Below are 14,371 nucleotides of genomic sequence, written 5' to 3' on the forward strand. Positions count from 1 at the left end.
CAATAGATAGATAAATAAATAAACAAATAAATAAACATGCATTAAAAAAATTAAAGAAAATGATAACTGAAGGTAATTTTCTTAAAAGTTATAAAAAAGGCCAAAAAAACCAAAATTGGTGCCCCTCTCATCCCAGTGGCTTAGTCTTCTCAACAATTTCATCAACTTCCACATTAAATTATTCAGCAAACTGATTTTTCTTCCTAAATATTTCTCTGGTATTTATGCTACTTTTATTTTTCTTCCCACTCTAATCCTAGGCTGAGAATATTTTTGACCTAAGCTATGTAAAATTCCCTTCAGAAAAAAAATTCCCCTCAATGAACCTATTGCTTCCAGTTGTCATTATTTAATCTTACCATCCCCAAGTTATTACAAGTTATCATTTTTTTTATTTGAGAGAGAGAGAGAGAGAGAGAGAGAAAGAGAGCACAAGGGAGAGGAGCAGAGAGGGGGAGAAAGGGAGAGAATCTTAAGCAGGCTCCATGCTCAGTACCAAGCCCAACTCAGGGTTTGATCCCATAACCCTGGGATCATGACCTGAGCTGAAATCAAAATTCAGATGCTCAACCAACTAAGCCACCCAGGAACCCCTACAAGTTATCATTCTAACACAAAATCCATCATTTATTTTCAGTAAAACTCTTGGATGATATATTTAAGAATAAAGTCCTAAACTTCACTAACATCCATACAAATCTATATGGCTCACATCTCAACTGTTATAACCACCTCTAGGTTCACTTGATATCTGTAAAGAAAACAAAATTATATTAGCTTTATTCCCAAAGAATTTTTTATTTCTAGCTATGGTATCTCTTATACACATTCAGTTTTCTGTTAGTTTCTGAGGCACTTGGAGATAGGGACGGTGTCACACATAGTTTGATATCTGCCTGGTTTCAGGCTTGTAATAAGCATATAAAAATTATTGAATTAAATTCAAATGACTTGAATGCCTATGAATCATGCCCAGAAAAATTAGCAGTTGATACCAACAATGCAAATACAGTAATGAATTTAGATAATAAGTATATATTTCCCTTTTGGTTTTATCAGGTTATAGACAATCAGGGAGAAATTTTACTTTAAGAGCAACATAATTTTGATATGTTAATTCCCTCATTTTTTATATAATTTGACAAAAAGATGAAATACTAATTTTAAGGTACATAGACACATTCAAGTAAATTAAATGAATACAGTATACACCAAGGACCACACTAAAACTAAATGCTTAGGCTGTAAGTACTTTAGTGAAATATGCAAAATTGCTATTTTTAAGTTAAATCCCTTTTGTTACCATTTGTTACCTGTACCAATATTTTCTTGATAAATAGACACTAAAAGTAGTTTTAGGAAAAATATGAAAAAGGTATATATATATATATATATATATATATATATATATATATATATATTCTTAAAAGGCTATACTCCATTACATTTTTTTTCTTTTTACAAATTGAGAAAATCATTTGTTTTGTGGATAAATATTGTATTTAAGGAATGTGAGCAGAAGTATTCCATGGAAGGACAACTTGAGAATTGTCTGGCAAAAAAAGTCCTGGCAAAACTGAAATTATGCAAGTCATCAACCTGCATATTAAGCCAAAAAATGAAATTTCTTTCCAAGTTATTCCGTTTTCATGTGTGAATGTCATACCAATGGGGAAAATGTTTACATTTGACCTTTTACTAGCCACAGATTTTTCCAAGAAGCCAAGTTATTCACAATGGAATAAATAAAATAATGGGAAAATAAAGTTGTTCTTACAGGATTTCACAGTTGTGATTTGTTTTTTGGTTTTGGTCTGATACTTAAACTGCTAATCCATAATGAGGGATTAAAACACTTGCATACACCCATTTCATATTTAACTTTTACTTAATTTCCTTAACCAAAGGGTTTTTTAAGAAACAAAGTTATCTACGATAGAAGAATTTATTTATACGATTTTTTTACACTCTTTATTTGTGTGCACGTGTGTTTGTTTCGACCTGAGACTTAAAATAGAAATACCGCAGTAGCCACGGTTAAAACATGCAACCGTCTGCTACTAACCATATTGTGAATTTCCATTTTGTTTTTCTCCACTAAAGTAATTCAGTCATTGTGCCAGAAAATGATCACGTGGACTACTGATACAGCCAAGCACTTCACCAACAGATGGTCCATTTCCAAAGGAGAAAACTTCACTTTATGACCCTTATGTAATCCCTAAATGTGTTTCAAATATCCGCATTTGGAAAATAAAGCCCAAGCCGAAGCCCACTTGTGCACCAAGCCAGGCTGCCTTGTGCCTCCACAGCCCAGAGGGCGGTGGGTGGGCGCCGGGACTGTGGCTGTGCTTGCGGGTCAGCAGAAGGGGCGGGGCGGGCTGATCAGCCGCGTGCCCCTCCCCCCATCGCCCCGTCACCCCACCGCCCCGCCGCCCGCGCCGCCCCCACTCCCTGCAGGCCCGGAGCTCAGGGCCCAGCGCGCGAGCGGCAGCCATTCCGCAGCCAACCGCCATCACCGTGGCAAGGCCGCCAGGCCGCGCAATGCTGCCTGTCCTGCTGATCCTCTCAGGCCTGGGCCGGCTGACCTCCGCCGGCCATCGTGAGTGTAGGACCTGCTCCGTAGAGGGTCACCTGTCGCAGAGCCTGTGGGCGTGGCGGGCTCCAGAAGCTTGCTCCAGGACCCTGTGCCCGGCTGGGGGGAGCCCTGCGTCCTGTCAGAGCCCGCCTAGAGTCAGGATCCTGCGGGGCCTGCTGCTGGGAGCGCTCAGAACAGTACTGGGACAGTTGTCCTCACGTGCCTGACCCTGCACTTGGAGGAGGGGGCGAGCCGCTTCTGGGAGGTGGGGTCCCGAGAGCAGCTCTTCTTCACCTATTGGGGCGGAGGTCAACAAGTCCCAAAGTGTCTCTGGAAGATGGTAGGGTCACGTCCCATTTCTAGGTAGCCTCTTCTGGAATGCACAAAGTCTGATTCCGTGGTGGGAGCGTACCTGCGTGTGTGTGTGTGTGTGTGTGTGTGTGTGTGTGTGTATGAGTTCGTGGAAGTTCAAAGAGTGATGTGAAGTGGCAGGACCAGTGAAGAATAAGGATGCTGGCAGGCACTGGGGAATGCTTACAGGCGTTTTCCTTACTGCAGATCCTGAAACATCACTTCTACAAATTACAGTGCCACGGAAGATAGAGACAAACACCGATGGTGAAGTTTCAGAAACGCATGTAATTAAGAAATCACTTCTTTTTTGAGTGCTTTATTTTTACTGGGCTACGTGACCCAAATCAGCCAATGCACATATTCCTTTGAAATTTTGTGTCTTGATTTTTCTCATTTTCCAATGAACGTTATGAATCATTTTTAAAACACAGACTCAGAAAAAAGTGCCCCAAATCCCTATCACACAAAATGATATATATAGCCTACTGGACTTTTTTTTTAACAGAATATGTATATTTAAATATTTATCCTGTGTAAATGAGGTCACACTAACATTTACTTTTTATTTAACATAACTTTTTATGTTATTTATTTTTTAAATTTATTTAACATAATTTTTAAAATGACAATATATGGAGTGCCTGGGTGGCTCAGTCCTTTAGGCGTCTGACTTAGGTCATGATCTCACAGTCTGTGAGTTCGAGCCCTGCGTTGGGCTCTGTACTGACGGCTCAGAGTCTGGAGCCTGCTTCAGATTCTATGTCTCCCTCTCTCTCTGCCCCTCCCCTGCTCATGCTTTGTCTCTCTCTGTTTCAAAAATAAATAAAAACATTAAAAAAATTTTTTAAATGACAATATATAATTTCTTCATGCCTATATTTGTGTATATAGGTGTATATGTCTGTTAAAATGAAAGTGATATTATTTTAAATCTGATTAAAAAGTAAAGCAAGTACATTGTAAAATTAAGTCTAGACAGGACAGAGTTGTTCAGAAAGTGAATGTCCGCCTCAGTTTCTAAAGGTAGTAAATTTGAACTGAATGAATTTTTAGAGATATGCACACACCTGCACATATAATTTTAGTAATAATATATAAGTGTGATAATTGGCTTTTAATTTATTTATAAAGTTAGAATATACTTTTATGATAATAAATAAAACTGTCATTTTTCATAGCCATTCACATATGGATGTAACATTATTGTTTGTCAGATTTAAACATGTAGTTTTATAAACCTTCTTGGTAGTCATTTCCATAGGATCAATGGGCAAGCCATTTTAAAAAAATGGTGCAGGGGCACCTGGGTGGCTCAGTTGGTTAAGTGTCTGAATTTGGCTCAGGTTATGATCTTGTGGTTCCTGAGTTTGAGCCATGTGTTGGATTCTGTGCTGACAGCTTGGAGCCTGGAGCCTGCTTCGGATTCTCACTCTTCCTGCCCCTCCCCTGCTAATGCTCTGTCTCTCAAAAATAAATAAACATTAATTTTTTTTTAAATGATGCATATTACAGAATATCTATCAGAAAAGTTTTATTGTAGTTAACTTTCATTAACAAAGAATAATGATGCTTCTTGAGGGCTTTTGCAGGCTTGGTTCAGACTTCTTATACCTGTTTTTTTTTTTTTTTAAGTTTATTTATTTTGAGAGAGACAGAGTGTGAGCGGGGGAGGGGCAGAGAGAGAGAGAGAGAGAGAGAGAGAGAAGGAGGATCTCAGGCAGGCCCTGTGCTGTCAGTGCAGAGCCTGATGCGGTGCTTGAACTCACAAAACTGTGAGATCATGCCCTGAGCCAAAATCGAGTTAGATGCTCAACCAACTGAGCCACCCAGGCACTCCCGGCTTCTCGTTCCTGTCAATGTGATAAGTATAATGAATGCTTCACTTTTAATTGGCATTTTTAAATTAAGTCTTAAGACAAGATGCTTTTACATATATTGCCTATTTGAATCTTTTTTTTCTTGTTAATTTCTTACCGATTTTGATTTCCCTTTTTAAAAAAGTTTTATTTATTTTAGAGAGAAAAAGCAGGAAAGGGACAGAGAGAGGGAAACACAGAATCCCAAGAAGGCTCTAAACTGTCAGGACAGAGCCCGATGTGGGGCTTGAACTCACAAACTGTGCAATCATGATCTGAGCCCAGCAGTCAGACGCTTAACCAACTGAACCACCCAGGTGCCCCTTGTCTTCCCTTTTTATATGAATTAGTTTTGGTTAGGACACTTTGTTTTCAAGAAAGATGTGTTGATGTAAAGACACACGGGAATATGATAGGAATCCAAGGATTGGAACCTCTGTAGCAATATCTGAGAGGAGCATTGAATTGCCAACTGGAAAACTGTTAGACGCTGGGGTGGGTTTTATAGACTGAGTGGTCTGTTTGTCTCGTTTTATGACACACACACACACACACACACACACACACAATCCAGTAATTATGTGTTCATAAAAGCTATTACACCCAAACAAATACCCAGAGAATTTAAAATGTTTAGGACATATACTGGGAACATGCTAGCCAAAAGCAAACACGAGTATCTATGACAAAAGTGGGAGAAAACCAACATTTAGTACACATACCCACACACCATTATGAGAGATAAGCATGCTACTTAATAAAATATTCAGTTCACTAGGAATATGTAACAGTTCTAAGTTTGTATGTTTTTAGAAAAATGCTCTCACATATAAGGACTGATTACACTAAAGGAAGAATTTTTCAAATCCATTTTCATAGTGATATCTTAAAATGTTTTTCTCAAGTGTTGGTTTACAAATCATAAAGGGATTCATAAAGACAATTTGGACAACAAAACTATTTTATTTGATGGGTTTATATAGAAGTGAACCCATCAAATTGAATATATTGTTTTTACCTCTCTGCTATTTGTTAGGACTCACTAAACTCTATGGGATATCACCATAATGCTTTTATTTAATGGCAAAAGTGCAGCAAGAGAAAGAGAATTCAGGCAAATATCAGGAATTCCAGAAGCACTCACAGTGAGCTTCCTATGAACCCAGTCTCTGCGTTCTAGAACATGTTGAGTCTCTGGCTTGAAATAACGAGACTTATGGTAGGAATTTTGGCTTTTGGAGGACTCCTTAAAAAGCTTTCAGTGATGCTTTAAGTAGCCAAGCCAACCTTGTCAAACTGGTTAGGGAAACATTAAAGAAGTTAACTTTAGTCTAAAAAGTTTTTGAACCTTAAAAAGTACCCTCTAAACCTCACTGTCTTTGTCTCAGCAGAGAGTCAGAACATCTAGACTTGTAGGCAACTCCAGAAATAAAGGTAGTGTTTTTCTAATCCAGCTGTAATTCAACTATATAGTAAATAATGCACATTCTTCTCAAGAATATACAGTTAATTCAACAAAATTGACAAAAACAAGGAAAAAATGTTAAAATATCAAATTCTGACAATACAGTATTTATCTTGTAACAATTCAATTAAGTTAAATCTTAAAACAATTTAAAATGTATATGGAAATTTAAAAATACACTTCTACATTATTCATGGGCTGAAGAAGAAATCATAAGTCATAATGGATATTAAACAATAATAGATGAGATTGAAGAAATTACAACCCCAAATTCAAGTCATATTCTGAAATGACATAGAGGCATACTTTACAGTCATTTGCAATTTTGTAAATTTTATTCCTCTTTGCACCCACCAACAAAGATTCAAAAAATGTACTGAAGAAAACCATAGATTAAAAGGAGAAAAACAATGTCACAATAATTTGGGGAGATGTCAACACACCTTTTTCAAGAGTTGTAAGTTATAAAAGACGGAACACTATAGAAGGTTTAAAATGACTTATGCAGAAAATTGTACCCAATGACAACCATGCTCAATAGCAAAATTCACATTTTTCCCCATGTTTTCTACATTTTGCAAATGTGGAAATTAACCATGTGTATGTTTTATGATAATGTCACAAATTGGATTCTTTGGGATGTGGTCTTTGAGAGGATTCTCATGAAGGCAGGTACGCTCTTGTGATGAGCGCCTGCGGAAAGGATGAGAAGAAGCAGGAATGGGGAGACAGAGACTCAACTGAGTCTCAACAAAGTGTGAAGCTGGCATGGCCCATCAAGATCTGGAGTTGGAATGAGGGGGCTTCTCATTAAATGGGGGCTGTATCAGAAAGTTGTGAGTTGGTGTGAGGTGACCCTCTTCAGCTGAGGCAATTCCTAAAGAGGACAGGGAGATGAAGATTCTGTGGGTAGCACTTCTGACAGCTTGGAGACGCTTCCTATCATCTTAAAAGGGGACCCATGTTGTATTTAATTTTCAATTTATTTGGGGTAGAAATTGCAAAGTAGAGAAAAGATAATGAAATTCAGGTTTCTTCCAAGATTACTCAACATTTCTAAATGTATCCATTTTAAATTAAAATTTCATTATGATAATAAATGTTAATGACTAATGCTCTTAGTTTTGAAACAGATTTAGACTCCTTGATTTCATTGAAATTTAATTATGGTTAATTCTGTCATATATTCCAAGATGGAGAGAAGATAGCAATATACTTATATATGCATATGTTATTTTGAGACATGTGTGATATGATCTATGTTTATATGAAAGAGTAAATAAATTTTAAGAATTTTGAATTTCTAATAATTACATTCTCTCTGAATACTTTGCTGTAGGTCACTTATGCCATCAAAATTGACCAGAAAATATACACTCTCCACCTTGAAAAACAGTAAGTAGACATTCTTTTCATACAGTTGTTTTTAGTTTCTGAAATGTTTACAGTCACTACCCTAAGTTGAGCCTAAACAAGAGCATGACTCTTATATTTAACATGTTACATCTTTGTGATTCAAGTCAGACTAGAGTTCCAAGTTTTCATCGTGAGATTTTAAGTCTAATGTTTGAGCCAAATTTTAATTTCATGATGTGAAATTAATGTATATCAGATAGATGAAAATTAGTCTATATAACTCTTTACAATATAGCCACCACTGTAACAATTAAGGCAATAGCTTTATTTGTCCATATTGAATTTTGTTCATGCTGTCATTTTATATATGACTTTATGATTATATACATGATTTTAAGCATTTTACTTGATATTACACCAACATTTTTTTTCTATTGGCATCTATTGACAGGATCATATGGTTCTTACCTTTTCTTTTATTAATGTGATGTCTCACATTGATTGATTTGTGAATATTGAACTACCCTGCAGCCCAGGAATGAATCACACTTGATCATGGTGAATGATTCTTTTTATATGCTGTTGAATTCAATTTGCTAGTATCTTGTTGAGAATTTTTGCATCCATATTCATCAGGGATATTGGCCTGTAGGTCTTTAAAAATTTTTTTAATGTTTTTTTTTAGTGTTTTTAATGTTTTTTTAAATGTTGTGAATGTTTTTTAATGTTTTTAATATATTTTTTAATGTTTATTCATTTTTGAGAGAGAGAGAGACAGAGAACGAGTCAGGGAGGGGCAGAGAGAGAGGGAGACAGAATCCAAAGCAGGCTCCAGGCTCTGAGCTGTCAGCACAGAGCCTGATGCGAGGCTCGTACCCATGAACTGTGAGATCATGACCTGAGCTGAGGTGGGAGGCTTAACCGACTGAGCCACGCAGGTGCCCCAACACCAACATTTTTTTAATCTCTTAAATTTTCACTCTGTGAAGAAACCAATTTCACCAATTAATAACCTTGTGTGTATCTTTCCACCATTTTCTTTCTATTCTAAATCTCACCTTTCCTTTAAATAAAATATGTAGAAACCTGCTAAAATGGGTTTGTTTTTAGACAAGTGGAAATACTGTTCTGTGATTGGCAGGTCTTATTTAATAACAGTGTTCATTTTCTTGCTTCATATATATATCTTAGCTCATTCTTTAACAGCTAACATCTGTAGTATGGCAGGTTGATAGGTAATGAGGTTGTTTCCAGGGATTGTCACTAAAGAGGCCTGCAATAAACATCCTTGTATGTGTGTTTTTATGTGATAGAGATTTTGTTTTGTAGGCCTGATATCAAGAAATGTGTTTCTGGATCAGGAAGTATGAATAAAAGTAATAATAGTGATAATGATAACAACAAAACAACAAAAGTAACTGACATTATGGGGCACATATCAATTACCAGACATATTTCTAAGCAGTTTGCATATAGTTACTGGTATAATGTCCAGACCAACCTTCTTTATTACTCACATTTTATATTAGGATTTTGAGAGATAATGCCAGTTTCTGAAAAGACAGTAGCAGTTTAGATTTTCAAAAGCATGCAAGATGTGCCAAAATATTATACTGCATCTTTGTGTCAATTTGTGTTTCCCTAAATAAGTTATCTAAACAATTATCAACTATTTTCATTTTCCTGTTTCCTGGTTCTAATTTAATATTTATTTTTCAGAGCAGTTTTAGGTTCACAGCAATATTGAGTGGAAGGTACAGAGTGTTTCTGCATATACCCTGTGCCTCCCCGCACACATGTATAGCCTCCCCATTATCAACATGCCCCACCAGAGTGATATATTTGTTATAATTGATGAGCCTGCACGTCATTATCACCCAAAGTCCATAGTTTATATTAGTCCAATATTTTTTATATTTGCTTTTTTCTTTTGAATGATTAGACATTAAAAAAAGGAAAATTCTGAGAATAATATAATTACTTTCTTATCATGAAAGACACACATGTAAGCATTTTATTTATGTATTTTTCTAAAAGGTGTACATGACAGGTAATAGTGAAATCTATCATTTCCATTTCCGGAAATAGTTCTTTCACTCCCCAGTGCTAATCACAGTTATGATACTGACACATACTCTAGTGTCATGATTTTATCCTTACTCATCTGTATGCCTAGAGATGAATAAAAATAATCATGTTTTGCTTGATTTATTGACTTTGGCTCAGGTCATGATCTCGTGATTCATGAGATTGAGCCTTGCATTGGACTCTGAGCTAATAGCACTGAGCCTGCCTGGGATTCTCTCTATCCCTCTCTCTCTGCTTCTCTCTCTCTCTCTCAAAATAAATAAAATTAAATTAAAAAAAATCATCATGTTTTGAGTACTACTTTAAATACGCATAATGGTACAATACTTCTCTATATAATTTATCTTAATATGGTGGACCACTAAAGTGACCCCAATTCTTTACCTTTGCCTTTATCTTCACTCTTTGCCATGTAACTTTGAGTTCCTATCATCAAGAGGTGGAATATATGCATCACACCCCAGCCTCCCCACTCCCAGCCCTTGGATATGAGTTTATCTGTGCAAGGCCAACTTCATGGGTGTATGGTCCTCCAGGACTCCATGGTTAGACATGCTCTGTACTTGGTTTAATTCTCTGTTGTTGCTTCCCTGAGATTCTTAATACTTTTGAACAAGAGACCTCATATTTTAATTTCACTACGGGCCCTGCAAATCATGTAGCCCATTCTATGGCTATGTGACTTACTTTGGCCAAAAAGATGTTAGCTGACTTGATTTAAACAGAGGTTTGAAAAAGCTCCCCTGCGTTCCTGCTCTCCATCTTGTTTGTCTGCCATCCCCATGAGAATATGCTTGGGCCAACTTGCTGGGAGATGGAGACAGGTGGGGCACAGCCAAGGTGCCCTAATCATCTCTAGATAAGTCAACATTCAGCTGAATCCCAGACCATTGAGCAAGCCCGGCCGCCATTAGCAGAACTACTAAGTCTACTCACACTTGACCCAGAAGTGTGAGCAATAGATACTAATTATGTTACTGGGTGTGTTTCTCGTTTTGAGGCTGTGCTTTTTGTGCAAAATTTTTCATAACGTTTTTATTTGAGAGTCATTCATACAGATTTGTGCAGAATGAGTTCATTGATTGTAAATACATATGTAGCCATTGAATAAATATATCTCACTTGTTATTTGTCAACCTATATATTTATAGCAAGAAAAGCTGTATTGTGGCTACCTTTGGCCATGATGTTCTGGGCTCCAGTGAAATTGAAGAGCAATAAATGATACAATTGTCAAGAGTGCTGTATGCTACTAATTTTTACTTCCAAGGATTTATACCAGTCTTCACTCACACCAATAATTCAAAAACATTTCTGTTCTCTACATTCTCAATAAAATGAGTATCTTCACTCACTTATTTTTGTTAATGCATAAGAAATGCTATTTTATTGTTATTTCTATTCATTTGTTTTGGGTTATTTATTTTCAATCTATGGCTTATCCTTCTGCTTTTCTTTCTGTTTTTTTTTTCCCATGATCAATCTGTGGGAAGTTTTGTTTCCTGTAGATATTAACTCTTTATACGTTCTGTATGTTGCAAACATGCTATCCAGCTTACTTATTGTCTTCTTCCTTTGTTTGTGGGATTTATTGCTAAAAAAATGAAATATTCATATAATCATTATACTCATATTTTCTTTCATAGGTTCTCAGATTCCTCACTTGTGTCACTCACATCTTGAATTTATAATATTCCTGTAGAATTTTAAAAATTCTTTTTACATTTACGATGTAAATCCAATGCTTTCAGTTTCTTTACCTACCAACTGTTTTTGCATTTTCCAAGTTTTATTTCTGCTCTCTTTTTATTTTTTCCTTTTATTGCAATTTTATGCAATATTGTATTAGTTTAGTTTGTATTGTTTAGTTAGACTAGTTTCAGATTATTTTCTTCAGATGGGTTGCTTTCTAAACCTGTTCATATCTGCAAATGTCCCTTTTGTTCTCATAATTGAATAAATCCCTTAATTTTTCATTTTAGTTTTAAATCATTACACATTAAAAAAATTTTTTTTATTACGTTTAGTTTTGAGAGGCAGAGAGAGACAGAGCATGAGTGGGGGAGGGGCAGAGAGAGAGGGAGACACAGAATCTGAAGCAGGCTCCGGGCTCTGAGCTGTCAGCATAGAGCCTGACATGGGGCTCGAACTCATGAACTGTGAGATCATGACCTGAGCCGAAGTCGGACGCTTAACCGACTGAGTCACCCAGGCACCCCAAATCATACACATTTTAAAACATTTTATGGAAATATATGGTCTCATCCAGGGTCTTATGGATCTGCCCTTTATAGTATAGGTTTTCCTTCAACTATTTTTCACATCTTTATTTTGGCTGTGTTTTTTTACCTATTTGGTAGTAAATTTGTTCTGTTTATTGGCTAGGCCTCTAATTCTGTTCTCAGCACACAAATTCTCTTTGGGACATTTATTAAATTATTTTTAACTGTCATCATCATTTTAGTTTTGAGTATTTTTTTTCTTAAATGATATGCTTTGAAAGCTTATTAACTTTTTAACTTGTTAACTTTGCTTTAAATAATCATTATTTTCTGTAATCAATTTCTTCATTCAACCTCATAGGGAACTTGCTTTTAAGTTTTGCCTTTTTCCCTTTTGTTGTTCATTTTCCTTACATTGAATGTTGTTTTCCATTGAATGGTCATTTGTATTTTTTTATTTCACTAAGCAGGCTTCTTTGTTGTTTTGTGTAGAAGCAAAAGTATACTTTTATACCCAGGATGAATAAACTTGCAAACTAAACTTTTATCCTTTTATTTTAAAAAATTTATTTATTTAAGTTCAAGTTAGTTAACATATAGCATAGTATTGGCTTCAGGGGTAGAACCCAGTGCTTCATCACTTACATATAACAGCCAGTGCTTATCCCAACAAGTGCCCTCCTTAAGGCCTATAGCCCATTTGGCCCTTTTCTCCCCCTGCCCCCACCTCCCCTCCAGCAACCCTCAGTTTGTTCTTCATATTTAAGAATCTCTTATGGGTGCTCCTGGGTGGCTTACTCGGTTAAGCCTCTGACTTTGGCTCAGGTCATGATCTCACGGTTTGTGAGTTTGGGCCCCATGTAGGGCTCTGTGCTGACAGCTCAGAGCCTGGAGCCTGCTTCAAATTCTGTGTCTCCCTCTCTCTGCCCCTCCCATGTTCCCATTCGGTCTCTTCCTTTCTCTCTCTCAAAAATAAATAAATATTGAAAAAAAAAGTCTCTTATGGTCTGCCTCCCTCTCCATTTTTATCTTATTTTTCCTTCCCTTCCTTTATGTTCATCTGTTGTGTTTCTTAACTTCCACGTATGAGTGAAATTATATATTTGTTTTTCTCTGACTGACTTATTTCACTTAGCATGATACACTCTAATTCCATCCACGTTGTTGCAAATGGCAAGATTTCATTCTTTTCATCACCAAGAAGTATTCCATTGTGTGTGTGTGTGTGTGTGTGTATGTGTGTGTGTGTGTATATATATATATATATATATATATATACCACACTTACTTCTTCTTTATTCATCAGTCTTTGGATATTTGGGCTCTTTCCATACTTTGGCTATTTGTTGACAGTGCTGATATAAATATTGAGGTGCATGTGGCCCTATGAATCAGCATTTTTGCATCCTTTGAATAAATACCTAGTAGTGCAATTGCTGGGTTGTAGGGTAGTTCTATTTTTAGTTTTTTGAGGAACCTCCATACTGTTTTCCAGAGTGGCTGCACCAGTTTGCAGAGTGGCTGCACCAGTGCAAAAGAGATCTTCTTTCTCCACTTTTTTGCCAACATCTGTTGTTTCCTGAGTTGTTAATTTTTGCCATTCTGATAGGTGTGAGGTGGTATCTCACTGAGGTTTCGATTTGTATTTCTCTGATGATGAATGATGTTGAGCATCCTTTCGTGTGTCTGTTAGCCATCTGGATGTCTTCTTTGGAAAAGTATCTATTCATATCTTCTGCCCATTACTTCACTGGATTATTTGTCTTTTGGTGGTTGAGTTTGGTAAGTTCTTTATAGATTTTGGATACTAACTCTTTATCTGATATGTCATTTGCAAATATGTTCTCCTTTTAATTATGCTTTTCAGAAATCTGTTGAATTTCGTTTTCCTGGGAAATGATTCTGGGTTTCCATTTCCACCACCTTCATTTACATGCTTAGTTACTAAAATGAGGCTCTGCCCTTGTGCCAGAATTTGTGTTCTAGGTACTTGCATATAAACCAACCCAGAATATTTGGGATGTCCTTGAATATGTGTGCAATATGAGCTGATAAATATCAGTTTTTTTCTGGGAAGCCCTCTGGTTTTGTTATTTAAATTGAGGAAAAGAGAAAGCTGTCAGGAATGAGCAAAGATGAAGGAGGTCTGGAAAGAGAAGTAGTGGTGAAAGTATGCACTCCGTGAATGCTGTAGTCCTTCTCTGACTCTTGGCATTGAACTGCCCCTTGATATCTGGAATCCTTGAGAAACCCCAGTTCTCTCCACAATAAATAATGGTGTCAGATTGTTCTGTAAGAATCGCTATCTTCTCTGTAAGATTTCACTTTGGTACCATTTATGTGAGGTTTGTCTGTAGAGATCATTTAGCTTATGAAATTTGAGCAAAACACTAGTCTTCTAAAAAAGGCTTTAAGAACTATTGTGTGCTTCTGCAATTTCTTTTCCTCTTCT

At 36.5% G+C, this 14,371-nt stretch overlaps 1 protein-coding gene across 2 annotated transcripts in view; it reads left to right on the plus strand.

The window, feature by feature from the left end:
* Positions 1 to 2,463: 2,463 nt before the first annotated feature.
* Positions 2,464 to 14,371, plus strand: part of LOC132691796 (A disintegrin and metallopeptidase domain 3-like) — a 137,618-nt gene continuing 125,710 nt past the window's right edge. For both annotated transcript variants that reach the window (XM_060653509.3, XM_078445525.2), the window contains exons 1-3: positions 2,464 to 2,602; positions 3,137 to 3,216; positions 7,593 to 7,648. In XM_060653509.3, the coding sequence (XP_060509492.1) occupies positions 2,545 to 2,602; positions 3,137 to 3,216; positions 7,593 to 7,648 (194 nt within the window). In that variant the 5' untranslated portion in view covers positions 2,464 to 2,544. The remainder of the gene's footprint in view (positions 2,603 to 3,136; positions 3,217 to 7,592; positions 7,649 to 14,371) is intronic.

Source organism: Panthera onca, chromosome B1 (assembly GCF_046562875.1).
Source record: "Panthera onca isolate mPanOnc1 chromosome B1, mPanOnc1 haplotype 2, whole genome shotgun sequence".
Lineage (NCBI taxonomy): Eukaryota > Metazoa > Chordata > Mammalia > Carnivora > Felidae > Panthera > Panthera onca.